The sequence below is a fragment of the Gadus macrocephalus genome, chromosome 6 (genome assembly GCF_031168955.1).
Source record: "Gadus macrocephalus chromosome 6, ASM3116895v1".
Lineage (NCBI taxonomy): Eukaryota > Metazoa > Chordata > Actinopteri > Gadiformes > Gadidae > Gadus > Gadus macrocephalus.
Genome location: NC_082387.1, coordinates 19,471,818 through 19,497,119, shown reverse-complemented (window position 1 = coordinate 19,497,119; position 25,302 = coordinate 19,471,818). Strand labels below are relative to the sequence as shown.

The 25,302-nt window shown below is 49.5% G+C and overlaps 2 protein-coding genes across 4 annotated transcripts; one reads left to right on the top strand and one right to left on the bottom strand.

The window, feature by feature from the left end:
- Positions 1 to 1,664: 1,664 nt before the first annotated feature.
- On the bottom strand, positions 1,665 to 19,886 carry si:ch211-225b11.4 (thyroid adenoma-associated protein homolog). Of its 3 annotated transcripts, XM_060054764.1 has the most exons (31): positions 19,457 to 19,885; positions 19,163 to 19,343; positions 18,998 to 19,084; positions 18,861 to 18,888; positions 18,618 to 18,766; positions 18,383 to 18,505; positions 18,038 to 18,158; positions 17,428 to 17,564; positions 16,276 to 16,360; positions 16,005 to 16,141; positions 15,583 to 15,780; positions 14,724 to 15,447; positions 14,394 to 14,546; positions 12,972 to 13,081; positions 12,724 to 12,884; positions 12,138 to 12,289; positions 11,685 to 11,849; positions 11,095 to 11,255; positions 10,674 to 10,811; positions 10,481 to 10,585; positions 10,000 to 10,200; positions 9,482 to 9,632; positions 8,153 to 8,399; positions 7,606 to 7,842; positions 6,811 to 7,015; positions 5,911 to 6,099; positions 5,225 to 5,466; positions 4,732 to 4,893; positions 3,763 to 4,077; positions 3,380 to 3,582; positions 1,665 to 3,086 (listed from the first exon to the last, which is right to left on the bottom strand). In XM_060054764.1, the coding sequence occupies exons 1-31, from the start codon at positions 19,576 to 19,578 to the stop codon at positions 2,854 to 2,856; spliced, it is 5,622 nt and encodes a 1,873-aa protein (XP_059910747.1). In that variant the 5' UTR covers positions 19,579 to 19,885; the 3' UTR covers positions 1,665 to 2,853. The 3 variants fall into 3 exon arrangements, 2 of the variants coding, with proteins under 2 accessions (XP_059910747.1, XP_059910748.1); XR_009526315.1 differs by lacking the exon at positions 1,665 to 3,086 and having other exon boundaries at positions 3,443 to 3,582; positions 3,763 to 4,046; positions 19,457 to 19,886; XM_060054765.1 differs by lacking the exons at positions 18,861 to 18,888; positions 19,163 to 19,343; positions 19,457 to 19,885.
- Positions 19,887 to 19,965: 79 nt separating this feature from the next.
- On the top strand, positions 19,966 to 25,225 carry tctn2 (tectonic family member 2). Its single transcript, XM_060054768.1, has 18 exons — positions 19,966 to 20,126; positions 20,290 to 20,400; positions 20,768 to 20,838; positions 21,042 to 21,243; positions 21,483 to 21,583; positions 21,872 to 22,071; positions 22,176 to 22,296; positions 22,391 to 22,547; positions 22,673 to 22,756; positions 22,852 to 22,974; positions 23,058 to 23,135; positions 23,226 to 23,321; positions 23,600 to 23,717; positions 23,965 to 24,068; positions 24,173 to 24,314; positions 24,495 to 24,638; positions 24,716 to 24,804; positions 24,983 to 25,225. Exons 1-18 carry the CDS (start codon positions 20,048 to 20,050, stop codon positions 25,102 to 25,104), a joined length of 2,142 nt encoding a protein of 713 aa, XP_059910751.1. The 5' UTR covers positions 19,966 to 20,047; the 3' UTR covers positions 25,105 to 25,225.
- The last annotated feature ends 77 nt before the right edge of the window (positions 25,226 to 25,302 follow it).

The following is a 25,302-nucleotide window of genomic DNA, read 5'->3' as shown; positions in this document are numbered from 1 at the left end:
GATTAACAAATCATAGGCCCCTGGGCACAAATGTCTGAAGCCCCCCCCCCCCGAAAAAAATCAGAAAAATAAAAATTATATATATTTTTTATTATTATTATTTTAACACACAGACATAATGACACAGAGTATTTCCAACTCAAACGGGAAAGCACTGCTCATTGCAACAAATACCTATAACTTCACTAAGAACTTTAATACAACTTTAATACATGACATGTTATTCAATGGAAAAATTAAAAAATCAGAGCTGTTTTTTAAATGAAAATAATGTAATATAAGCTCTCCTCTCCTGTCTGCCCCCATCCCCCACCCCCCACCCCATCATCTTAGAAAGGCTTTTTACGGGCCCTCCTGTTCGCAAACTCAGTCACAATCTCATCAAAGTCCAAGTCCCTGACAAGCTCAGACTCGATGGCCATGAGGGACAATGCGCAGAGGCGTCCCTGTGTCTGTGTTGTGCGGAGTTCATTTTTAATTCGTGCCAACTGCGAAAACGATCTCTCTCTTGCTACATCCACTTTCATTCATTTTGGCTAATGGCTAATAACTGACTGGCAGCAGTGTGGTAAAAAAATGTGCGGGTACAACTTCAAAATATCATCGTGACGCAAGCTAATGGTTACGTTCATTATATTTAGGTATAGTGCTGCAGGGCAGTCAAGGCAACATACTGTAGTAGAGAAATAATGTCGGGTAGTTACTTTATTTGTTAACCAATAAATCACATAATTTTGTTGAAATGTAAAATAAATAAATACTATTTTTTTTTTTTTTAAACGATCTGCAAGGCGGGCCCCCTCTATGGACGGGCCCCTGGGCCCGTGCCCAGAAAACCCATTGGCTAATCCGGCCCTGCTTTTCAGTGGAGGAATTGGACTCCCCAAGCAATGTTATACTTAAAAGGAGCAAGTAAGTTACATAGTCATTTAGGCCCTATCCCATTTCTACCCCTTACCCCTTCCCCATACCCCTCCCCCTTGTTTTGAAGGGGTAAGGCCCAATCCCATATCTACCCCTTACCCCTTCCCCCCATTTTTATTGTTCCATCATCGACACACCTATTGGATATGTGTTTTTTTTAATTTAATTTAATTTTAATTTCAGCACAAATCTGTCCCCGTTATTGAGTTGGAGTCGCAGAGCAAGGAATCCCTTCTGCTTTCCATTTAGTCGGGATCAGTGATAATATGCCCGTTAAAACCAACCTGACCGGTGCAGGAGGCTGAGAACAGGAAGGAGAGGCAGGGGTCAGTAAGCTGCAGAATGCTCCGTCTATGCAACATACGCTGACCCTGGCGAAGTACACCCCACCCAAACACACACTGAGCCATTGGGATTTAGTTGATTTCCTGGTTGAAAGTGATTAAATTCAGCTCACAGAAGTACATCCCGTATTCTTCCCGTCGCTCTCCATGTCTCGTTCCTTGCCTGGATACATCTCTTACTGATACGCAGGAGCCTCGTGCAACATGTTTGAAAAAAACAAACCTCCTTATCTATCTAATATGAAGATATACCGATGCGGTGTGCGTGTAACCGGCCCGCAGCGCTGCAGGGTTCATCATTTGATCAGACGCACGGAGGCTCAGCCGCTCGGAAAGCAAATGCCCAGATGGTCACTTGCCAATAACGTGCACACACATACACCCTCTAACCCTTGGTTGATTCAACCTAAAACAGTTTATTAAAAATGTTGCTTGTTCAGGGAAATTAGTAAGATGACGCATCTCATAAAGCTATAGTAGAACGATGTGGAAACAGCATGTTTGCAGGACATGTCTTTGGTATGTTTTACAAAGACGTCTGGAGGTGAACGGATCTGCTGCAGTGATGAGGTCGGACATCCAAGTTGTTTCGACTGGACACCTACACAAGGCTCTGGGCTTTAGGAGTCGCATCCCTGACAAGACGGAATCAGAGAAAATAAATCACAACAAGACTAACCCTGTTCAATCACTAAAAGAAGGCTCTCACTCTTGAGAAGTTATATAGAGAAGTTGGTATCAAAATGAAACTGTTGTGATACAACTGCCCACCTTAATGTCATCATTAGCACCATTTATTCACGTCGGTATTAGCTTGTTGCGCCGGCTGCTATCGAGATGAATGATCAACACAGGCCTAGAGCAGAAAGTGATGAATGTAGTTATCCAGCTGGACACTAGAGTTCTGTGGGATCCGCTGTTGAAGTGAGCCGTCTGTGTGTGTCCCTCATGGGGATGGCCCATTATGTGGTCAGAAGGCCTCTAATGGACCATTAACGTCTGGCCCCGCGTGGGACCACTCTGCCAATCGCTGGCCTCCCTGCCGCATTACATCATTTGTTCCCAACTCAGCTACGCTTCACCATGGAGATGGAATCTAATCAGAGGAAGAGCAGAGGTCTTCTGCTACAGGGAACGTGCAGAGGGTACGAGCTCAAACCTATGAAGCCTCGGACCTTTCCAAAGCAGCTATATGATGGCTGAGCACGACTTCAGTGAGACCATCGCTCCCCCTCCCTAGTGGCTGCTGATGGCCGTCAGGTGTGTAATGGGAGTGTTGTTTAAACTAACCGGTCAAAGTCTTGTGTTAAAACAGCAGCTAGTATGACACGCAGACAACAGGCTAGCTATCTCAATGTTCTGGAGAAACAGGACTTTTGCATCATGTTCATGTCCATGTTCATGTTCATGTTCATGTTGATTCACCACCACCAGAGTGAATGACTCCTGCAGGTTTGGCTGCTCTGGTAGGTCGGGTGTAGGACGTTGTCTTTAATAAACGGCAGTACTCGGTTCCAAAGCCACATAGTGGGTTGGACCCTCAGAGGCTGAGGGCCCAGACCCGGCAGCCTCAGGAAGGTTGGCCTCAGGCCACGGCCTCCCTGAAGGCGGAAGGGAAGTGGAGGCCGTTCTGACCCATCAGACACAACAAGTCCTGGACGTCGCGCTGCAGGGTCAAAGGGTCAGCCAGGGGTCGGAGGTCAGAGGTCGTCTGGAGCAGCCGCAGCAGCAGGGCGGCCCTGCCCAACAGGCCGCACAGGGCGCCGTGGAAACGGGAGTGCGTCAGAACAGCCAGCCAGGCGGCGTCCAGGGCGTGGCCTGGGGCGGACCACAAATCATGACAATCGTTAACAGAAGGTCACAGGGCGTCGACCTTCGTAGCCTCAAATGACTCATTCAACATTCCAACAATAAGTCATGATTGTAACGTACACTCAGTGTCTTCGGCCCTTGACCATGAAATCGGCCCTGATTTCATGGTCAAAACAACGGTCTTTCAAAGCCTGCTTGGCATGCTAGCAGCCTACCAGCTCCAGGGGGTTAAATGCCAAAGCCCATTTCTACGTTCTTCAGGAGGTGAACCTCGGCCCTGCCTCGTGGTCCACACCCACCTGGCCGGAGGGCTCTGCATGCCGCCAGGTCTTCCAGGACCCGGGGCGCGGTCCTGCTGGCCCACGCCCGCAGGCGCTCTGCCAGCGCCGGGCACTCTGGGTATTTCTCTGCCATGTGTAGCAGCGGGGGCAGCAGGAAGGCCGCCATGACGGAGGGCTCGGCGAACACGTTGGCCTCGTCCTGCTCGTACAGACTGGAGCACCTGCAGTCATTATCATCCCATTAGCAGTGATGAGCCAATTACAGCACAGCAGGACGCTGGAGTCGACTTTAGGGCAATGCTGAGCAACAACCGTCATTACATGACTACATGATTAACTCATTAATTCATTATGAGGTTAGCTGACGGTGTACAGATCAGACACCTTCCTGAGGAACCCACCGGTTCTCCTGCGCCTCCCTCAGCACCGACGGGAGGTCCGGCTCGGGCAGGTGCCCCAACAGCACCCCTAGCGTGGCCGGACGCTCCCAGCAGCTCTCCAACAGGAAGTCCAGGACGAAAGGTACCTCCTGGTTGACCTGCATGAGATGGAGGCTGCTCTGCCCTGCTGCTCCTCCTCCTTCTCCTCCTCCTTTTCCTCCTCCTTCTCCGGCTCCTCCAGTGCTGAGGTGGCGCAGTGTGGAGGCGAAGCGGGCCGCCGTGACGCGGACCTGCTGGTTCTGGTCCTGCAGCAGGTAAAGGCCCGTGTTGATCAGCCTGCAGGGGGACAGAACCGCACATGATGGAAATATCCTAAACGTTTGGTGATGAGGGTAACATGTGTAAACTCCCTCGGTCCTTCTCTCAGAATCCTCCCCTTTAGAGCTTTGTACTGGTCTTTGACCGTCATCACCAGCCTGGTACCTGGGGCTGATGTCGGGGTCTACTGTCCCAGCCTGGTACCTGGGGCTGATGTCGGGGTCTACTGTCCCAGCCTGGTACCTGGGGCTGATGTCGGGGTCTACTGTCCCAGCCTGGTACCTGGGGCTGATGTAGGGGTCTACTGTCCCAGCCTGGTACCTGGGGCTGATGTCGGGGTCTACTGTCCCAGCCTGGTACCTGGGGCTGATGTCGGGGTCTACTGTCCCAGCCTGGTACCTGGGGCTGATCTAGGGGTCTACTGTCCCAGCCTGGTACCTGGGGCTGATCTAGGGGTCTACTGTCCCAGCCTGGTACCTGGGGCTGATGTCGGGGTCTACTGTCCCAGCCTGGTACCTGGGGCTGATGTCGGGGTCTACTGTCCCAGCCTGGTACCTGGGGCTGATCTAGGGGTCTACTGTCCCAGCCTGGTACCTGGGGCTGATCTAGGGGTCTACTGTCCCAGCCTGGTACCTGGGGCTGATCTAGGGGTCTACTGTCCCGGCCTGGTACCTGGGGCTGATGTCGGGGTCCACTGTCCCGGCCGGGCTCAGCAGGGGGTTCCCAGCCAGACACAGGGCTTTAGCACAGGCGAGCCGCAGGACCTCAGGGGCCCCAGGAGAACAGTAGCCCTCCAAGAGGCTGCACCAACGACGGGAGGTGGGATCCTGAGGTCTGGGGGAGAGGGAGGAAGGGGGGGGAAGAGAGAGAAAGAGACAAGAAAGAAAGAGAAAATTTAATATATGTGCACTTTGTTATATACATATGCAAACACAAAAAGAGTTGTTCGCATTTCCTTGCAGAGGCAACCAGGCGAGGAGTTGAATATAATCCAAACGAGGGTTAAAAACCAAATGCATGATTCAACAAAGGCAGATTATCAGTCTACACATTCATGAATCCACCAAGCTTTAGTTTGAACATGAAGTTCCCCTTCTTGTTCTAGTGGGGGGGGGGGGGGGGGGGGGGGGGTGCTCTGCTGGAGGGTGAGGGGGAGGGTCAGGACCTGCGGGCCAGCAGCACACTGGCAGCACACAGGGCCTGGGACAGCAGCTCGGGGCCCCCTCTCTGCGCCTCCAGGTCTCCTAGCAACAGCTCCAGACTCTGCTGAAGCTCCGCCTCCTGCACCGGGTCAGCCTGAGGGGCCGGAGAGGGCCAGGCCCCCGGGGTCATCCCTGCCACCAGCGCTGCTAGGTAGCTCCTCCGGTACTCCACGTAGTCGCTCAGCAGCGCCTCCTTCAGGTTGGCCTGCACACAGAACCATATCCAATCTGATCTCCTCATATGACTGCGTGTTCAGCGGTCACACTTCTTCATAGAGTTGGAGGAGACGGGGGCGCCATTCAAGCACCAATGGGATTTGCGTATTACCCTTGTCATTTGTTTCTTTAAACGTTGCGCATATACTTTCACTTGTCACTGATTATAGATCTCTAATACCTGCACACAGTATGTACTCTGAGTGGTAGAATACAGCCTACTGCCAGATGGAACACTTGAATTGCACTGCCAGCAATGACTGCTACGGTGTGTTTGTTGTGCATCTGACTAAATAAGGAACTTGAACTTGAAAATAAAGTGGCTTTTGAGGTTTCATAAATAAGCTTCATGTCTCTGGGCTTTGGTACGATCCCCCGGCTAGAGAGAACGCAGCTACAGCCCTCTCCAGATCACCTGAGAAAACGCACTCACCTGCAGCACTCTTAGGACCACCAGTTGCAAATTGCCTGTGCTTAGGCCACGCCCCTCCGCTACCCAGGTCACCAATGAGAGCTTCAGGTCGGGACTGGCCGATGGAAAGCCCTGCCACATCTGGCCCGCCCACGCTGGGTCCACACACAGGAAGTGAGCGGCGGTTTGGTGGTAGAACAACGATCCCACCTGTGCAGGTGACAAGGGGGATTGGAATGTGTTCAAGTTAGGTTAGTTCTCATGTCATTGTCCTACTACGTACAAGACTAACCGGTTTTAATTAGATTTGGTGTACTTTTCAAACAATCCTGTAGAAAAACAAATCAAGCCTTTATTTTTTTACAGGGCTTGTTACTGGCGACAGCAGCTGATAAAACGTAAGAACGTATCGAAGTTGTTGAAATATATGAACAGTGTGCCAGGCAAGGGGAGACAAACGCACGGATTTCAAAGACAACATAACATCAAATAAGGCTTGACGCTCTACGTTGTGTGTTGGAGTGTGTGCTCTACTGTGTGTTGGAGTGCGTGCTCTACGTTGTGTGGTTGAGTGTGAGCTCTACGTTGTGAGTGCTGGAGTGTGTGCCCTATGTTATGTTGGAGTGTGTGCTCTACTGTGTGTTGGAGTGTGTGCTCTACGTTGTGTGTTGGAGTGTGTGCTCTACGTTGTGTGGTTGAGTGCGTGCTCTACGTTGTGTGTTGAGTGTGTGCACTACGTTGTGTGTTGGAGTGTGTGCTCTACGTTGTGTGTTGGAGTGTGTGCTCTACGTTGTGTGTTGGAGTGTGTGCTCTACGTTGTGTGGTTGAGTGTGTGCTCTACATTGTGAGTGCTGGAGTGCATGCTCTACTGTGTATTGGAGTGTGTTCTCTGAGTTGTGTGGTGGAAAGCGTCCTAAGCACCTGGAGCCGGGGCTGTGGTTGACTCAGTTCCTGCAGCAGCGAGCCGCTGAGCTGGTGGAGGAAGGCTGGGGAACACTGGGCTCTCAGCGTGCTGACCACTGCCAGGTAGGCCGCTCGCACCAGGGGGCAGCACTGGGCCGCGCCCGCCAGCCAATAGGACGCCTCGATCCGGCTTAACACCTCCCCGAGTTCACAGGAACCGTACCTGTAACGAAAAACAGGGACTTGGTACTTCCTGAAAGTGTCTGTCCATCCATTGTTCCAATTCTTAAGTGAACCAGAGACGAACCTGCATTACTCCTTCACCCCCACCTCATCTAAAGGACAAGACCAATTCATCATTCAATATTATTTACGGCAGTGGTAACTTCTAGACTAAATTATCATAAATTAATGGTTTTGTAGGTACGATATAATAGCCATCATTTCAGTGTCGTTTCTTAGTAAAGGCAAAGCCTCCGCCAGCAAATAATGAGTGAAATGGGTTGTGAGGATATCTGCTTCTGCCTGCCTCTGTATGAGATCTTATCGATTTTAGACTGCTTCCGGCTTACTTCTGTCAAATCAGAGCATCCCTTCCCTGATTGGTTAAGGCAATCTATCTTGCCTGTCAATCACAGGTGCGTGAAATGCAATAATTCAGAATGACGGAGAACCGTAGGGAGAGAAAACTCTGTGACCTTACCTACAGCGGCTTTAACCGCACAAACACAGACACCTCATTGAAATAATGAAACAATCAACGACCCCCGGTCTGATTCCCCGTCCCGCCCGGTCCCTCTCATTAGAGCGTACCTGGCCGAGCTCAGAGCCGCGTCGAGCAGAGCGCGTGTCTGCAGCAGCTGGCCGTGCAGCCGGTTGTGGCAGCAGCGGGCGGGCCGTACTGGGAGCCGGGCGCTGAGCTGCAGGAGGAGGGCGCCGTGCTCCGAGGGCGACGCTGTGGCCACCAAGGCCTTGGCCGCCATGGTCCTCACGCTGTGGACGGGACTGGCCGCCAGCTGCAGCAACGGCTCCAGGAAGCCCGACAGGTCTCTGCAGAAGAGAAGGAAGAGCTGCTCAATGCCCCTCGCCTCTGGAACAGACCGTCACAACGTCACCATGTTCTATTAAGTGGGGGCTCAAAACATTGTAATTTGCCTCAGCTTTGATATATACTAATATATTCAGTTGTTTTAATGTCTGTAACTCCGATTTATCCTTTGGACAGCACTACGAATGTTCTTGTGTTTATATATATTGAATGTATAGTATATATATTATATATTTGTATCTATATAAAAGCCCCAGGACGTGCCTCATTAATCACAGACAGGACATTCAGGAGAGCCCCACCCCCACTGACCGTGTGGGCGCCGGGCCCCCGGGCTGCAGCTGGGCCAGCAGGGTGAGGATGGGGTAGAGCGAGGGCTGCAGGTGCAGCCGGGCCCCCGCGCCCCGCAGGTCCCCCGCCGCCGCCCGCAGCTCCCCCAGGAGGAATGGCTGCAGGGCGCCGTGCTGCAGGAAGAAAGCCGGGGCCGAGGCGCCGTGCTGCACCGGGCCGTCCCGGGCGCCGCCCGGCCGCTGGCCCAGCACCCGCGAGCACAGGGAGCCTGCGGATCAAAGGTTATGACGTAGGCAGGACAGCAACAACGTAACACCACCAGCATATTGAGCGCGCAGGACACAAGCAGAAAACAATGCTTTAAAGTCTTTGTTTCGACTGCCAACAAACAAGACCTGAGTCAACAGTACGGGCAGGGGCAGCCCCTGGTGCGGCGACACTAGAGCCATGACTGAAATCTGTTGCAGACATCACGACGCGGATCAGTGAGGGGTCCACGGGGTCTTACTTAGGGATGGGGAGCGAGACCCCGTTCTATCAAGGACCCGGTTCCACTTTTTTCAAAACCCGAAAATCATTAACTTATCGATACCACTATTGAGTCCCGTCGCTCATTTAGTATTATTTTTGTCCCGTAGGTCCTGTAACGTAGTGTTGCGTCCCTCGAGTTCGCGTAACGGCATTTAAATCAAATCACTCCAATCAGTGCAGCGTGTCCACCAATGTTTTTGAATGGAATTGTGAGCAACCAGGTATCACAAGTAAAACAAGTGAAGTCTGGCAGTTAACTTTGCTCGCAAGGATGGCTGAACGGGCGAAAAGAGCGAGTAATCGCACACACAGACATTGTCGCTAGTCCTGTCAGTTAAAAATAGTAATCCAATTGTGAAATCGGTGTTGTAATCGGCAGCATACAAGCTAGTTATCTTAAAAAGTTAACAAAGTTTCAGATGTGCTGCGTGATGATGTGTTGAGGTTGGCTCAGTAAAACGACTGTTAGGTTATCATGATGCGTTCAAATGTAACATAGAGAAACGGCAAATTCAGTTTTTAGTGAGAAACATGAATAATACTGTTACTCATGTTTCTGTATTACTAATACAGTTGTATAGTGCTCTAATCATTTTAGTACATATAATTAAAACTACTGATGTCAATATTTATTAAGAATTACATATTTAATTTAAAATACAAATATTTATTTCCTAAATATATTCCTCATCACTAAAAACGCGTCGTGAATAATTGAAAAGTATCAATAGTGGTATCGATAAAGACTCGGATCGTTAAGGAGTATCGAATATGGTATGGATATCAATAAATATGAATGATCCCCATCCCTAGTCTTACTGTAGAGCTGCAGGGCGGCGTTCCTCATGGCCCAGCACGGCGAGCGCAGCAGCGTCAGGGACAGAACGGCCACGTCGGACGCATACTGCAGCATGGCTCCCCCCAGCAGGGAGCCCCGGACCAGGGCCTGCAGCGTGTGCACCGCGCACACCTGGGGGGGCACGGGGGGGGAGAAGAGAGAGCAAGAACAGGTCAGAGGCCAGATAGGCTTTGGATGGTTATAACTACTTCATCCAAAATTAAGTAGTTGTAACATTAAGGACGGTGAGAGGATGTTTACAATAGGTTTCAGGTTTCAATCCCGTAGTGGGCCCGCACCCCCTCTCATTGGCTGGTCAGTGGGCCCGCACCCCCTCTCATTGGCTGGTCAGTGGGCCCGCACCCCCTCTCATTGGATGGTTTCACTACCTGCCAGTTAAGCCTTGATGTGACGCAGCGGTGCTCCACTCAGTGAGCCAGGCTGGAGGGTTGACATGGGACAGGGCATGAGTAAAGGGGTCGGGGGGGGTTCTACCGACCTGGGGGAGGTCGAGGGTCTGGTCCCAGTGGGCCGGCAGGGGGTCCCGGGCCGTGTCCAGCAGGGTGCCCACGCTGAGCGATAGGAGGGGCCGCGAGCGGTTGGCCTCCTCGGCCGACGCCACGCAGAGCAGCAGCATGGGGAGGCCCGCCCCCCGCCGGGTCACCGAGCTGGGGCGGGGCGAGCGGACCACCTGCAGCCCCTGGAGAGAGAGAGAGACAGAGGGACAGAGTCAGATAGACAGGAGGTGATAGCGAGGGGAGAGACAGTGGTGTTGTTGCAAATCAATTACGCTATTTATGTTAATTATAGTTTATCAAATTCATTACTAATCAGCTTCTTCAAATTAAATGTTGTGAGTGAGTGAGAGAGAGAGAGAGAGACTGTTCTCCAACAGCAGCAGAACTTGACAAACGGTTTCTGGAATGTCGTTGTCCTCTAGCAGGTACATGATGTATTTCCCAGCATGCCTCTGGGCTCACCTGTCTCAGCATGTGTTCCGGGATGTCCCTCCACTCTGGATCCCAGCTTGTCAACAGCGCTGCGCAGAACCGGGTGAATCCGGCACCGCAGCCCTCCACCGCCCCCTAGTGGGCGAGGAGAGGAACATACCATTTCAGGGGGATGAATTTGTTTTGCTCAGACAAAACCTCCACCTCGTGGAATGCGACTCACCCAGTGGCGACACTTGAGGAGAATGTTCTTGAACACTTTGGATCCTCTCTTGAGGTCCTCTGTTGTAAGAAGACACGTCTCCGGTTTGCCTTCTGCTAGCAGTCGCTCCACAAGTAGACCCAAGAAGATCCCTACTCCCTGGAGACGAGACAAAGAAATCTAATTGTATAAAACTGTCAGATGGGACACATGGCTTGGTGTGAGTTATTTATTCAACACTAAATTACATCCGTCACATTAAAAGGAAACCTTTGTCTTCAGTGCCTAAACGAGTTTGAAATCGGTCTACTATTGGATTATATCGAGAGAAAGTCTCGCTCTGCGATCCCCTTGTGGCAGCAAACGTCCCTTTTGGATTCACCTACTCCACAACCTTCACCTTCAACCTTCGTTGAGGGCGAAACCAAGAAGCGGAGGCTACCTTGAGGGTGACCCAGCAGCAGGTGAGGATAAGGCCGTGCTCCTCAGTCAACAGGATGCTGTCCTCCTCCTCTTCCTCCCCAGCCCCGCCCCCGGGCGATGCCTGGGCGATCAACGTGTTCAGGGCGGTGCCCATGTCGCATAAGGAGGGCGGGGCGTCACCTGAGGGGGAGAGGATCACCTGGACATCAGCCACATTCACAGGCTGTATGTACAATACAGGCATTGTACTTTACAAAGATAATAAACTGCAAACCTAAAGTGGCAATCACAGAGCTTCCATTTCTTTCTATTGGGTGTTCTTGTTTTCCCGACACCAAGTGTTGTTAACCTCCATGGTGCTGACACATTCAGCCGTACATTGACTCTTTAATCACACTTTTATAAATCATAATAAAAATAATAAATACATTTTCATCAGGTTTCATCTTTTGTTTCGATCTTTGCTCTAGTTTGTTTGAGTGTTTTGTAATTATGTATTGCATATTGTATTTGTTTATATAATTGAATCTAGCTAGCATCACAATTAGCACATTTCACAACTTCAACGACGGCTGGCCTGCGGCCAATCCCCCAGTCCACCCGGCGTACCGTTCTCCTGGGGGGGGCTCTCCTGTGCTCCGTACAGCACGCCCAGGAGCAGCAGGGAGATGTTCTCCAGCAGGCCCAGCAGCTCCACCACCACGCCGTGGTCCAGCATGTCCCCCAGACGGCCGGGAGCCTCCAGTAGGCACCTCTCCAGCGTGCTCAGAGCCCCTGATCCACACAATGACAACGAGTCAGGACTCAACCAGCTGCTCATCGATGGGTTGTTGGTCTACTTAACATGTTGGTCTCTACTTTTCATGCTTTTTTAAAATGATTAAAATGTTAATTCAAATCTGCATATTGCGCTTTGGATGAACTTTGGATCTTTTTTAACCCACGCCCCCTGAGGTTCAGGCAGTGTTTAGGCCTATTGCTCCAGGAGGCCTACAGGTAGACCGCAGACAGTGTTGAACCACCACAGACTCCTTTGTGTGCTGTGGTTTTGCGTTGGCCCACCGTGCAGCGGCGTGCTCCTGGCCCCCAGCAGCACGTCCTCCTTGGCCGTGAGGTAGTGGCGCTCCAGTTCTCTGACCAGATCCTGGACCACGCCTGAGGTCCCCCTGTGGCCCGCACTGTGGTCTGTCCACAGCAGCTGGACGTCTGGACATCTGAAGGGGGGACAACGTGTGAAGGCAGCGGAAAATACCAAAATGGACACGACATCGTCGTTCAATACTTGATCCTGATTGGTCAATAACGTTCCAAAGGTCTAAAGACCTTCCGCCTCTTAACAGTGATGAAACAACGTGCTACAAACACAAAACAACGGTCAAATACAAATATGGACCCATTGTTTCCTTGACAACGTCGTACATTATATTGTAGCCGGGACACCCCATTATGGCTTATAACTTACTTAACTTCTCTTAACAGACAGGTTTATGTGATTGCGTCCCAGAGTCAAAGCAGGGGAACACAATAATCCACCAACGAAATCTAAACCTGACATCCGGCGTGGGATGGACGCATTATTTACCACCGCGTGGCCAGAAGATCCTCTTCAAGGACACGGGTTGTGTTTCCGGATGGGGGAAAGACTCACTTGTGCAGCAGCACCTTGGTCATGAGGGCCCCCATCTGAGCCTGGGGGACCCGCGGGCTGCACAGCAGGAGCCGGCTCCTCCCCCGCAGCAGCGCCGCCACGTCCTCCGGCCAGGCCGCCGGGAAGTACCGCAGCAGCAGGCCGCCGGAGAGCTCGCGGACCTGGGGACGCACGGCGGGGACACAGCGGTGAACCAGAGCCTCCCGCGGCTGGCTGCCCAGGGGGTGGGGATGGGGGGGGGGGGTTACCTCATTGGTGGAGTCCTCCAAGCAGCCAATCAGAGTGAGCAGCTTGGCCCTGCAGAAGAAGTCCCATTGCTCCCTCTGTCTGGCCCAGTTGATCAGAGCCGACACGCACACTGCAGGAAACACACAATGAGACCACAGCGTCACATGACGTGTCACATAACCCACACTGAGGCGAACACCGTACCAATAATATCACTGGCCACACCTCCATGGTCAACATGGAAATGGTTCTCCGCTCATGTGATATCGGATAACCCTGTAGTATAAATTAAGTTGTTTAAACTGAAGACATATGGATGTCCTGGTGATCTAGCCAGCAGGAGCTGTTGATACAAAAACAGAGCCCAGCAGTTTAAAGGTCTTATGACACGCCACCAGGTGTGAGTGTGGTTAGCTGTTACAAGCCGTTTTGAAAATCTCGCTCTTGACACTTGTAATCTAATGACATCACAAGTGGGTGTATCGCTGGATGGATCAGTCTACCAGCCTACCCAGTGGACAGTAGCAAACGTTGCTCACCTATCTGTCACACATCTAGGTGGACACGGCAACTTGTGATGTCATATTAGCCAAATTTTTAAAACGGCTTGTAAGGGCACCTTGTAACAGCAACTCACACCTGGTGGCATGTCCTGGGACCTTTAAGGCAACAGAGAACCAGCACTTCAACTCTTTGCAGTATCAGCGGGTGGCGCCCAGTCAATGGAGAACATAGGTTAGGCCTGAGTGGACTGGGGGTTGGATGTGGAGTCATGCATCTAGACCTGACCTGGGGGAGTCATGTATCTAGACCTGACCTGGGGGAGTCATGTATCTAGAATCTGACCTGGGGGAGTCATGTATCTAGAATCTGACCTGGGGGAGTCATGTATCTAGAATCTGACCTGGGGGAGTCATGTATCTAGAATCTGACCTGGGGGAGTCATGTATCTAGACTCTGACCTGGGGGAGTCATGTATCTAGACTCTGACCTGGGGGAGTCATGCATCTAGACCTGACCTGACCTGACCTGGGGGAGTCATGTATCTAGACTCTGACCTGGGGGAGTCATGTATCTAGACCTGACCTGACCTGGGGGAGTCATGTATCTAGACCTGACCTGACCTGACCTGAGGGAGTCATGTATCTAGACTCTGACCTGGGGGAGTCATGTATCTAGACTCTGACCTGACCTGGGGGAGTCATGTATCTAGACTCTGACCTGACCTGGGAGAGTCATGTATCTAGACTCTGACCTGGGGGAGTCATGTATCTAGACTCTGACCTGGGGGAGTCATGTATCTAGACTCTGACCTGACCTGGGGGAGTCATGTATCTAGACTCTGACCTGACCTGGGAGAGTCATGTATCTAGACTCTGACCTGGGGGAGTCATGTATCTAGACTCTGACCTGACATGGGGGAGTCATGTACGTAGACTGACCTGGGGGCTGGCCCTTCTTCCTCTCGGGGCTCCAGGTGTCGGTGCAGGTCTCCAGCAGGGCGGAGAGCAGCAGCAGGGCGGTCTTCTTCCTCTGGAAGCTGTGCCCTTGAGCCAGGTAGGAGTAGCACAGCAGACTCAGCCACTCCACGAAATCTGAAGGAAAAACCATGCATCGTTGTCAACCTGTGTTCTACTTCCTCCTACCTGAGGCGTTTAATTGGACAAAAATGAGCACTGAGAGAGGGAGGATACCATTCACCTCAGTGAAAAATTATGTCTGGTAAATGTCTGAAAACAAAAACAGTTGAGGAACCTTCCCCGCCACCTTACCCACGCCCTGCTCCAGGACGCCCCCCCCATCGAGGGCCCCCCCCTGGGGGGCCTCCTTCCCCCTGGGTGCCCGGAGGCTCTGCAGGCAGCTGTCCCTGATCCGCACCAGGAAGCGCCGCATCCCCGTCTGGAAGTGCTGGCGGAAGGTGGAGGATTCCCCGTTGAGGTTCTGGGGGACGAAGGCCCTCATGGCGCTCAGCTCCAAGGGCCCCGGGGGGTCCTTGCTTCTGGGGCTGCAGCACAGCAGGTCCAGTGCGGCCATGCGTACCCTGTGGTCTGCCGAGCCCAGCGCCAGCCGCAGCCTGCGCGGGCCCGAGGCCCCCTGCAGGGTCCAGGGGGAGCCGCCCGTGGAGGCCCGGTGGACGGCCAGCACGCGGGCCCAGGCGTGGAGGTTCTGCGGGGTGTCGGGCTGCAGGGCGGCCAGGAGGGGGTGCACCGCGCTGGGGAACGCCTGCAGGGTGGCGGGCAGCAGGTGGGTCGAGGCGTTGGTCTGTAGGAGGGTCGACTCCGAGCTCAGCGCCTCCAGCAGGACTGGGAGCCAAGGCCTCGCCCACTGATTGGCCAGCTCCAGCTCAGTGGGCGGGGCGTCGGGTGAGGCTGTACATAGGTCCCGCCTCTGCTGCAGGACCAGACATTTGTGCAGCTCTGATGCGCACGGTGACAGGTGATTGGTGGAGAGGCACTTCAGCAGATGGTTTGGGAGCTCTGGGTAATGTTCCAGCACCTAGAGAATAACAGAAGGTTTTACTGCATGATCAGTATCCCCTGTCAGACAAACCGTTCATGTGGAGCGTAGTTGAAATCTCTGTGTTCCACTAGAGTTTTTGTGTCTGCTGACACAGTAAACATTTTGTCTCACCACAGCAGCGCCCAGGTGAGGGATCAGGGCACAGAGGAGAGGGTACTTGGCCCGGGCCTCCCAGGGCAGCTGGGTCACGCGCTGCAGGAGAGTGAGTGACAGCTTCTTGGTTGTGTCTCCAAACCGCTGGCAGTCCCTCTCATAGAGCTCCAGCAGCAGGCGGAACGCAACGCGCACGTCCTCCGACACGCCCTCAACCTGTCAGTGGAGACATCGGCATAAAACTAAAACTGAAGGTAATAGTGACACATGTCACTGGTCACATGCCCCTTCGCCCACACACACCGAGGGATTTAACCTCTCTAAAATGGAGTTGAGGAAAGATCATTTGGAACAAGTCATACAAAAAGGTAGCAGTCACTGTAGCGCTCCACACCTAAAGCAGGACCCGTCTAGAGGAGCAGATAAGAGACCAAACTCACTGGGCTCTCTGCGTTGTTCCACATGACCCGAATGAGCCGCTGCTGGAGGCTGGACGAATCAGGAAGCAGCCTTACGCCCGTCAGCTCCCAGATGGCAGGAAGGCAGTCCTTCACCTTCTTCAACCAAAGCGTCAGCACTGAGCACACGGTAAATACACCAGTTAATTCACTTATTCATCATCATACCCACACACAGTTAATATATCACACTGTTCATTAACTGAGTCATCATCAGACCCGATGCAGAACATGATGCTACGGACGGCGTTACCTTCAAACACGTAGTGGTGACAGTCAAGCTTCTCCTGGCACAGAGTGCAGACCAGGGGGAACACATCCGCCAGCAACAGGCAGCCCTGGAGAGACAGATGGTTAAGGCTCCTCCCCCTCCTGGTCATTAAACAATCAGCTCCTCCCCCTCCCCATGGTGATTTACCAATCAGCTCCATCTCCCCTGGCTTCCCCAAAACCCTCGTTACCAAGAACAGTTTTCAAAATAACTTTGTTGTAGCGATTGTGACAAGGAATATTTTGCATAAGCGCGCCTGCGCCAAACTTAAACAACAGCTGTAGCCCATTGGTCTTTGTTACACTTCAGTACTTGTATGGCGGCTGAATGTTTTGTCCACATACTGACTTAGATCGATTCCAGAGACATAAGTGCAACGTTAACATTGTTTACATCAATTGATAAGAGTGAACTCATGCTAAATGCTCCTGGACCAATCAGTACTACAAAGTCTGTTTGACTCACTATGTAACAGATGTTTTAGTGAAGCCAGGCGGTTACGACGGGTTAACACAGTTATTGTCCTTTAAACAGTTTAGAAGGGAGCGTGTTCAAACTGCGCTGGGTGTGAGCAGGTGTTTAGAAGGGAGCCTACGTCTGTGCTGGGTGACAGCAGGATGTCAGGTGTTTAGAAGGGAGCCTACGTCTGTGCTGGGTGACAGCAGGATGTCTGGTGTTTAGAAGGGAGCCTACGTCTGTGCTGGGTGACAGCAGGATGTCAGGTGTTTAGAAGGGAGCCTACGTCTGTGCTGGGTGACAGCAGGATGTCTGGTGTTTAGAAGGGAGCCTACGTCTGTGCTGGGTGACAGCAGGATGTCTGGTGTTTAGAAGGGAGCCTACGTCTGTGCTGGGTGACAGCAGGATGTCTGGTGTTTAGAAGGGAGCCTACGTCTGTGCTGGGTGACAGCAGGATGTCAGGTGTTTAGAAGGGAGCCTACGTCTGTGCTGGGTGACAGCAGGATGTCTGGTGTTTAGAAGGGAGCCTACGTCTGTGCTGGGTGACAGCAGGATGTCAGGTGTTTAGAAGGGAGCCTACGTCTGTGCTGGGTGACAGCAGGATGTCAGGTGTTTAGAAGGGAGCCTACGTCTGTGCTGGGTGACAGCAGGATGTCAGGTGTTTAGAAGGGAGCCTACGTCTGTGCTGGGTGACAGCAGGATGTCGGGCCGGCAGCACATCAGCAGGCCCCTGGCCACGGCCAGCCGCTCCACGCCGTCCCGCCCCGGGGAGCCACATTGCACAGTGAGGACGCCCACGGTCAGCAGCCAGGGCTCTGAGCCAGAGGGAGGGAGGAAAGAGGCTTATTACTCCTGTTGGTTATTATACAAATGATAAGGGAGAATACAATTAAATAATACCCGTTTAATATACAAAAAGGAAGCCTTTCTGCCAAATGAATAAGGGGAGTCTTTCAAAATGAGTGTACAGGATTTATTTCTTCTTTTTCCTTCTGAGCGGGATCTTTATTCTGCAAATATGTTGATTCTTTGAACTTCATTAAAGTCCCTGAAAGGATTAAGAGACCTTTCAAAAAAAGATGAATTGTGTTAAAAAAACTAAAAAAATACTGTTTTTTATGCATTGTAAACATTCTATGAATTACTATGTTTTAGTTTCATTTGGAATATTGTATTATTGCTATTTTGTGGCTGCCATGGTGAGATCTGAAGTTGTTTTGGGGATCATTTTTTGTGATGGTTAAGAGTGTTATTGGGCGTCTACAAACCAAAATGGAGGATGGGGCACCTGAACCAGAGATCTTCAGCAGGCTGCCGGCCGCCGCTCCGCCCGCTCGGCTGTCAGGCGCCGTGTTGATCAGCATGGACACCGTGGTCCCGGCCAACAGACGGGTGTCCCTGTTGGAGCGCTGGAACACCAGAGGGGATCTTATCAACACTATGAGATCGTTTACACGCACCAGCCTGTGTCTAAACACCTGGCTGCCACCGGGCAATGGGGGAAGAGTTTGTATCATTTGGCGGGAAAAAAAACCCGGGTTACAAATCGCTTGGCTGCTAGAACCTTCCACTCAAGCAGACACGATTCTAAAAGTGAATATCGGACCCTAGCGCCAAACAACGAGACGAGCACCTGGCCGAGGATGACGTCCACGAGGGCCTGCAGGATGCTTTGCAGCCTGGGGCCCGCAGGGTTTGGCTCCCACACCAGCGGGGCCACTTCCCCGGGCAACAGCTGGAACATCTGCAGACACACCTGGAGGAAGCACAGCGGGGCTCAACCAGGAGGCGTGGATCTGGGACCACACTGGGGAATCATGTGGAAACTAAACATTGCATGCACAGGGTGTTAAATATGTGGTATTCACCTTTACAGCAGCATAACAAAATGTCCCATTTCTTAAGCCTTCCTGCTCCATTACAACAGGGAACAGCCGTGACAACTTATCCAGAAGGTCCGGAAAGGTCTCCCTCCACACATCTCTGCCAATCCTGCTGTCCTCCAGGAACATACAGGCTAAACAATACGTTGAAATAAAGATTAAAACAACGACAACATTAAAAATCTACTTGCTGTAAGGCAGAAATGTATGCATAGAATCTTAACCGACCTATCTGCAAATCATCAATGGACAATATCTAGAAAGAAAGTGTGGTGGAAGTACAGTGAAATTATTAAAACTGTGATATGTTGACAATCATTTATATCGTATTTTAGTAAAAAAAAACAACTTAACGAATATATTACCTGGTCCCTATGGACAATGTCATGCAAACACTGAGAGGTTTCTCTTAAAACCAGCTGGTGGTTCACTTTTGCCAGATGCTGCAACATCTGTAAAGGAAAGACCCAACTTTAAGCGACCTCTTATGTTGCAGCATAAAATTTATTGAGAGCAAAGCTAGGGCTGACCTTGTCCAGTTTGCGACAAGCTATGGAGCTGTTGACCATTTCTAATTGCATGGAAAGGAGGAGCCTGACCAGCAGCAGGAGCTGCTCCTCTACTAGAGAAGAGAGATGCGCATCTGGGATCTTCTTCAGCAACTGGAAAGCATCTTCTAAGCAGCGCTCCTTGCATCTTTTTACAGTATTTCTACGAGTGTGACCAAGAAAGATTAATGAAAAGTCCGAGTTCTTATATTAAACACATGTCAATACAATTGTAATAACTTTTCTTATGTACTTATTTTTGATTGGTTGCCATACCTGGATCCCTCGGACAGTTGATTGATAATGGACTTGAATGTCATGCTGACATCCCCTAGCGGGTTATCTTCTGTGTCAATTAAGTCAACAAAAGCTGCCTTCAGATCTTCAAACGACAACATTATGTTTCACTTTGTACATCAGTTCATCTGATTTCATTGACAGTGTTGCATGGGCAAGTCTAAGATTTTTCCTCGTGTGACAAACGTCTTCCTCTCGTCCTACTCCTGTGGCACACGTTGGACCCGACGATGAGGTGCTTCCTCCTAGCGCCGGGTGGTGGAATGCTTTTTTTTAAAAAGGAGAACCTCAATCTCTTGAGAAATTCATAGATTAAAACTCAGCAATAGTTAGAATCTGAAAGATACAATTAAATGGTTTCTCATTTTTGCGCCATTACAACACAGACCGCTTGCTTGCATTGAAATGTGAGTGACTTAGAGGACGTTGGAGGGCGCTGTCCGCGTGTCGCCGGTCAGGTTTACGTCCTTGACGAGGAGAGCAAGAGCTCTGCAGAGCGCTGATTGGTTAAGGCTTGGTTGCTAAGATATCCTAATCCATATACAAACATGGCCACTTTATAATACCCAAATGGCCATCACATTTTCATTTATTTTATGTTTATTTTTATTTTCATCGGATTCCCTATCAAATACAGAGGGGGATATAGGTAAGATGTCAATGTATAATCACGATTATCGGGATAGGTTGTAGTATGCTTTACTTTACAGGTTACCCACTGATGTTAGTGTAACTTAATCACATTGATACTGTTTATTGTATCCTGTATATTCACACTGTATATTATTGACATACAACATGATGTTAAACAGTTTTTCAGCCCTCCTACTCTGTTGCAACTGGACCTTCCGTGACGATATATTTGCTCGGAAATGCGTCGGACCGACTTCTGTTTCTGAAAAACACATCTCCATCTAACACAGGTACTGTGGCGTGGTGCCCCGGGCGGCCCCGGCTCTGCCTCTGCGGCACGGGCTCTGTTCCTCCTGGGGCCTAAGCATGGCGTTAGTTCACATCGTTGGTCTGTTTTAATGGAACAGAACTTTATCCATGCAACAATAATTAGGACGAAGACCATAGACAAAACGAATCATGCATCATGCACATTTCAAATACGGAATTGCAAGAAGTGGTAACAAACGAATTGACTGAACATTATGATCACTTAATGTGATGATTAAAACAGTTATATACATATTCCTAATTATTAATTTGAATCAAACTATTATTCACATGCTTGATATCACAGTCCTATGATGTTGTTATAACTTAGCAGTGTATTCTCTGCAGGGAGCCTTCCTCCTCCATCTTGCACTGTAGAGCCTACACAATGGCTTCTCACAAAGGAACAAATTGGAAAGGTAAGATATTAAAAGTATGTATTAATAAATTGGTCGTTTATCTTGTATTAGTACATTATATTGTTAACTAAAATTATTTCATGGAAAACATGTCATAGATGTTTGTAATTTAAACTAAACAGATCTCTCTTAGCATGTTTACTTGAGCAGAGATGCAAATGGTCCTCTGCTTTACTTTTTGTACCTGTTTACCCATTTCGCAGACAGCAGTTCGAATCCAACTGAAGCTTGAGCGAAGTCTGCAGTTGTGTGGGAACAATGAGACGGACACAGACTGCTGTCAACAGCCTCTGTGTGTTCTTGAGACACTCGAACTGTCTGCCTGTCAGGAAGGAGTCCCACCAGTCTCCATGTACATCCAGGCCCAGATATACGCCACATTTTCACCCACTAACCCTGGATCAGGTGACTCTCACTCACTTACTCTCTCACTCTCTCACTCACTCACTCACTCACTCACTCACTCACTCACTCACTCACTCACTCACTCACTCTCTCACTCTCTCACTCTCTCACTCTCTGACTTTCAACAACAGTGTGTGTGCTGTAAACATATCGACTGTTTAATTGAAACGTATCCAAATTGAATTGGAGATTTCGTGATCCATTTAATAATCACCTGATAATTCACCAATTTCTTTCAGAGAATAGAACTGTGCTTCCTAACCAAGTGTACCAGCCTCTGGGGTCCTGTCCCTGTGATCTGACGTCAGGCCTGTGTAACGTACGCTGCTGCTGTGACCAGGTCAGCTGTAGTGCCCTTTCAAATGTTCCCTCCTGACACTCAGCACCATTTCTTAAACATCTTTAGTTGTATTCTATATCCAACCATTCTGCCCTCCCTGTATTTCCATTATTTTGTCCATTCATTGGACGGTTCTATCTCTTACCGTTTGAAACAGTAACCATATAGAGCCCCTCAGGAGCAATGCCTCCAGTCTTGAGTTTGACTTTTTGTTTTGGTGACAGGATTAAAATGAATTATTAACTTAATACGTCTTGTGTCTGCCTGGGTTGTGGTGTTCCCTACCAGGACTGCTCCGAGGAAGTGTTGAAGCTGTTTGAAGGCCACTGCCTTCAAGGGCCCTTCGGTGGGCAGGTGTCTCCTGCCCCGGATTACCAGTGTTCAGCCCAGTCCACCGCCAACGCTCCGGACTGGTTTCCATTCCTCTGTGTCATGTCGGCGCCGGAGAACAACCCCTACCTGGGTCTGTTCTACCAGGGAAAGACTCTGTAAGAGGCCCAGACTGTCAGGCACGTGTCTTTTAAAACACCGGTATTAAAGGCCTGTCTGTTTCTTTGTGTCTAAACATGCCTATCTGTTGTGTTTGACTAAGCATACCAAAGCCTAGCCCGTCCTTCCAAAGGCCCGTGCTGTCAGCACCCCTCCCTGCTGATGAATATCGGCAAGGAAGTCCCATCTTCACCATGAGTGATCAATACTTCACCATCCCTCAGGTCAGTTCTTAAGTGTTAATGTGATATACCTTCATTATAGATTCAGCACTCAGGACTTGCACTAAATAAACCCAACATGATTAATTCTTTGCAGGAACTTTTTGCAGGGCAGTGTGCCAATACTGCTCCTGTAGCTTATTTGAAAAACTTCAACATCAAATGTACAACTCTTATCAAATTCTGTCCAATTGGACCTCCTTTACAAATGTCTCCAAGTGATTTAAGAGTTCAAGTCAAGGACGGCCAAGGAGGTATAATATATGAACGCTAATCAATCTGGAGGATTTACCTATTCAAATTATGCATCAACATTATAGTATTACCGGTATATCAGAATAGGAGTTTGAAATGTTGATTTTCTGTCTTTCTGCTTTAGGTGTGATAACGATTGATGTCCTAGATGAAGTCGCTGTGGATTTAAGCCCATTCATTTCAAGTTCTGAATCCCCCTATTCAACAGGTTTGGCAGGCATCTTGTCATTGTCAACCTTAAATCCTAAAAAGTACTCCTAATTTGAATATTTTTTTCAAATGAACCTGTTTTTGTCTCTGAAGATGAGGGACAGGTGTGTGAGAATGTGACCTTGGCCATGGATTACCAATTCTTTTGGCAAGCAAATGGCCTCACAAGTATAACACTGAGGCGTACTGTTGGAACCATTGTGCTGAACAGTAGTGGTAAGGGCCTGAAAAAAAAAAAATTCAGACTACTTTGAACTACGTCTGCCACTGCTACTGTTTCTCTCCTGTCTTTTGCCCAGTGGCGGTGACTGCAAGGTATTCTTCTGTCTTTCTGAGCGGGAATGTTACTGATCAACCTAAGAAGTCGGGAAACCCAGGTTTGTAAAAAAGGGAAATCCTGGCACATGCTGGTTAGTCACAAGTTTCCCTTCTGGGATGTATACATCTTCCTGGTATCTTGTCCTCAGGGTACCTGGTGGGAGCGCCGCTGCTGGCCGGGTTTGGGGATACTTTGGGCAACACCACATTCATAGAGAGGAGCTCAATAAATATTTGGCAACCAGGTAATATTTTGTGTTCCCATTATTGGACAAAATACACTTTGTATACACTGCAACCTTTTGGACAAGTTTCTCATTAACAATATGTGAGGGATGATTACAGAGACACTTGCCTGCATCTTAACTCGGATACCATTTTAGTCAATGCACTTTAGATTATAAAGCCTAGTAATAAACACTTGATCTTTATTCGTGTTTGTGAATAAGCAGGATTGACCTGTTGTTTGCGTGTTGCATTGTTCATAATGTCGAAATCCTTGATCACTATCTCCCTGCCTCAGTTGGTGACGGTGTCTGTTCTACGGCTGAGAGGAGACCGGTTATGTTTGGAGTGAACGCCACAGCGGGATGCCTTCTGGCTGTCAGCCAGTATAACTTGACCCAGTGTGATGTTCTGAGGTAAGTTTAGTGTTCTTAGGGAAGATACTGGTGGGATTTGGTTTATTATGTGTACAGCGGATGTTTGTTTCTGCTGGGTCCCGTCGATTTTTCTGTACACTAATGTTTTTGATTGCACTTCAACGGTTTTCTCGAACCCTGTATGTGCACAAAACATTTCTATTCCAGAAATTAGAAGTTCCAACTTACATTTTTTGACAGACATTTATTTGACTTGTCTTCAACTTTTGATCCTACTTGTGTCTAGGGAGATGGTCGCCTCTCTCCAAGCTTCCCTAGTGATGGCGACACACGTGGCGAAAACGGGGGACCCCGATTTCCAAAGGATGGCAGACTGGCTAAAGTTAAGCTGTGAGTAGACCCCTTGCTCCTCAGGGATCTCAGGTGAACAGCAGTCAAGTGTTCCACGAAGTCCGAAAACAATGTGTTCCCTTTGAATGTCCTCCTGTTTCCAGACGTGCTGGTGAATGGGAGCAGCGCTGATGGAGACGGGTGGTGCTCCGGTGTCCTGTGGCACCAACACGTGCACGTCAGGAGCGCTGTCACAGGCGAGGTGGGCGGCGTGCCTCAGAGGGAGATACAGGCCCTAACCATCAGGTACAAAGTCTTTATGTATCTCACTGGAAGATTGAGGCTTATCAGTAAGTCACTATCGCAACCAATGTTGCAAAGGATGACATTGCTCAAGAAGGACAAAAATATATATTTTTAGCTCAAATATGTAACCAAATAAGTAATAAAAATTATTCTTCACTTCTTTCCTTGTTTATTTTTCAGTTACAAAATGTCCAGTTGGAGGTTGGAGTGTGGAGGAGGAGACCCTTCTTCCTGTTTGGATCCAATGGAGACACAACTGTTTCCTGTCTCCTCCTCGGTCACCTTTACAGACGTCCTTGTTAACTCAGGGCCCCCCAAAACCAGGTGCTCCATCATTACACATCAAGTGCTTATGAAGTACCTAAAACAACATCATCCTGACGTGCTGTGTCCATCCCCAGGTTCCAGGTCAACTTCACAGAGTATGACTGTGACAGGAATGATGTATGCTGGCCAGAACTTGCATTTCCTTTGACCAGATATTACACAGGTAATTATTATTCATTTAATTACACTTTTTACTGAAAGTAATTCTGAATGTAAGGGTGTCTGCGTGTGCCATGGACCTATTAGGTGTGGGCTAGCTGAGCCCTCAACCCGAAACCTATGCATAGGTATATATAAGGACATGGTAAAACTATCACTGATTTTTGATTTTTCTGTTTCAGGTGAGCCATATTCACAGTCATTGGCAAAAGGCCTCATCTTGGTTTTCTTCTTCATCGTTGCCTCAGTTCTTGGAACTCCATGGAAACAGATTAGACAGGCGTGGAATACCTCCTCATTGTAACCGCATGAGACAAGTTATCCTGTCTCATAAAATAATGGAATATGATTATGATTATTGATCACACATTCATTACTAAAAGTCACACCCGATCCATAATAAACATGAATTATTTACAAAAGAATGACAATAGTTTGGAACGTTTTATTTGTCTACACTTCTTATACTGTACGTTCATGATAAAGTAAAGAATGACCCGAT

What these genes read in the sequence shown, in the direction of transcription:
- si:ch211-225b11.4 (XM_060054764.1), bottom strand. Translation starts at nt 19,578, where the DNA reads ATGTTGTCGTTTGAAGATCTGAAGGCAGCTTTTGTTGACTTAATTGAC. An exon ending in GAGCCCCCCCCAGGAGAACG is followed by an intron (nt 11,256 to 11,684) that starts GTACGCCGGGTG and finishes TCTCCCCCTCAG; the next exon opens with GTGACGCCCCGCCCTCCTTA. An exon ending in GCTGCTGGGTCACCCTCAAG is followed by an intron (nt 10,812 to 11,094) that starts GTAGCCTCCGCT and finishes TCTCGTCTCCAG; the next exon opens with GGAGTAGGGATCTTCTTGGG.
- tctn2 (XM_060054768.1), top strand. Translation starts at nt 20,048, where the DNA reads ATGGCCATCACATTTTCATTTATTTTATGTTTATTTTTATTTTCATCG. An exon ending in AATAAATATTTGGCAACCAG is followed by an intron (nt 23,322 to 23,599) that starts GTAATATTTTGT and finishes TCCCTGCCTCAG; the next exon opens with TTGGTGACGGTGTCTGTTCT. An exon ending in TTTGACCAGATATTACACAG is followed by an intron (nt 24,805 to 24,982) that starts GTAATTATTATT and finishes TTTCTGTTTCAG; the next exon opens with GTGAGCCATATTCACAGTCA.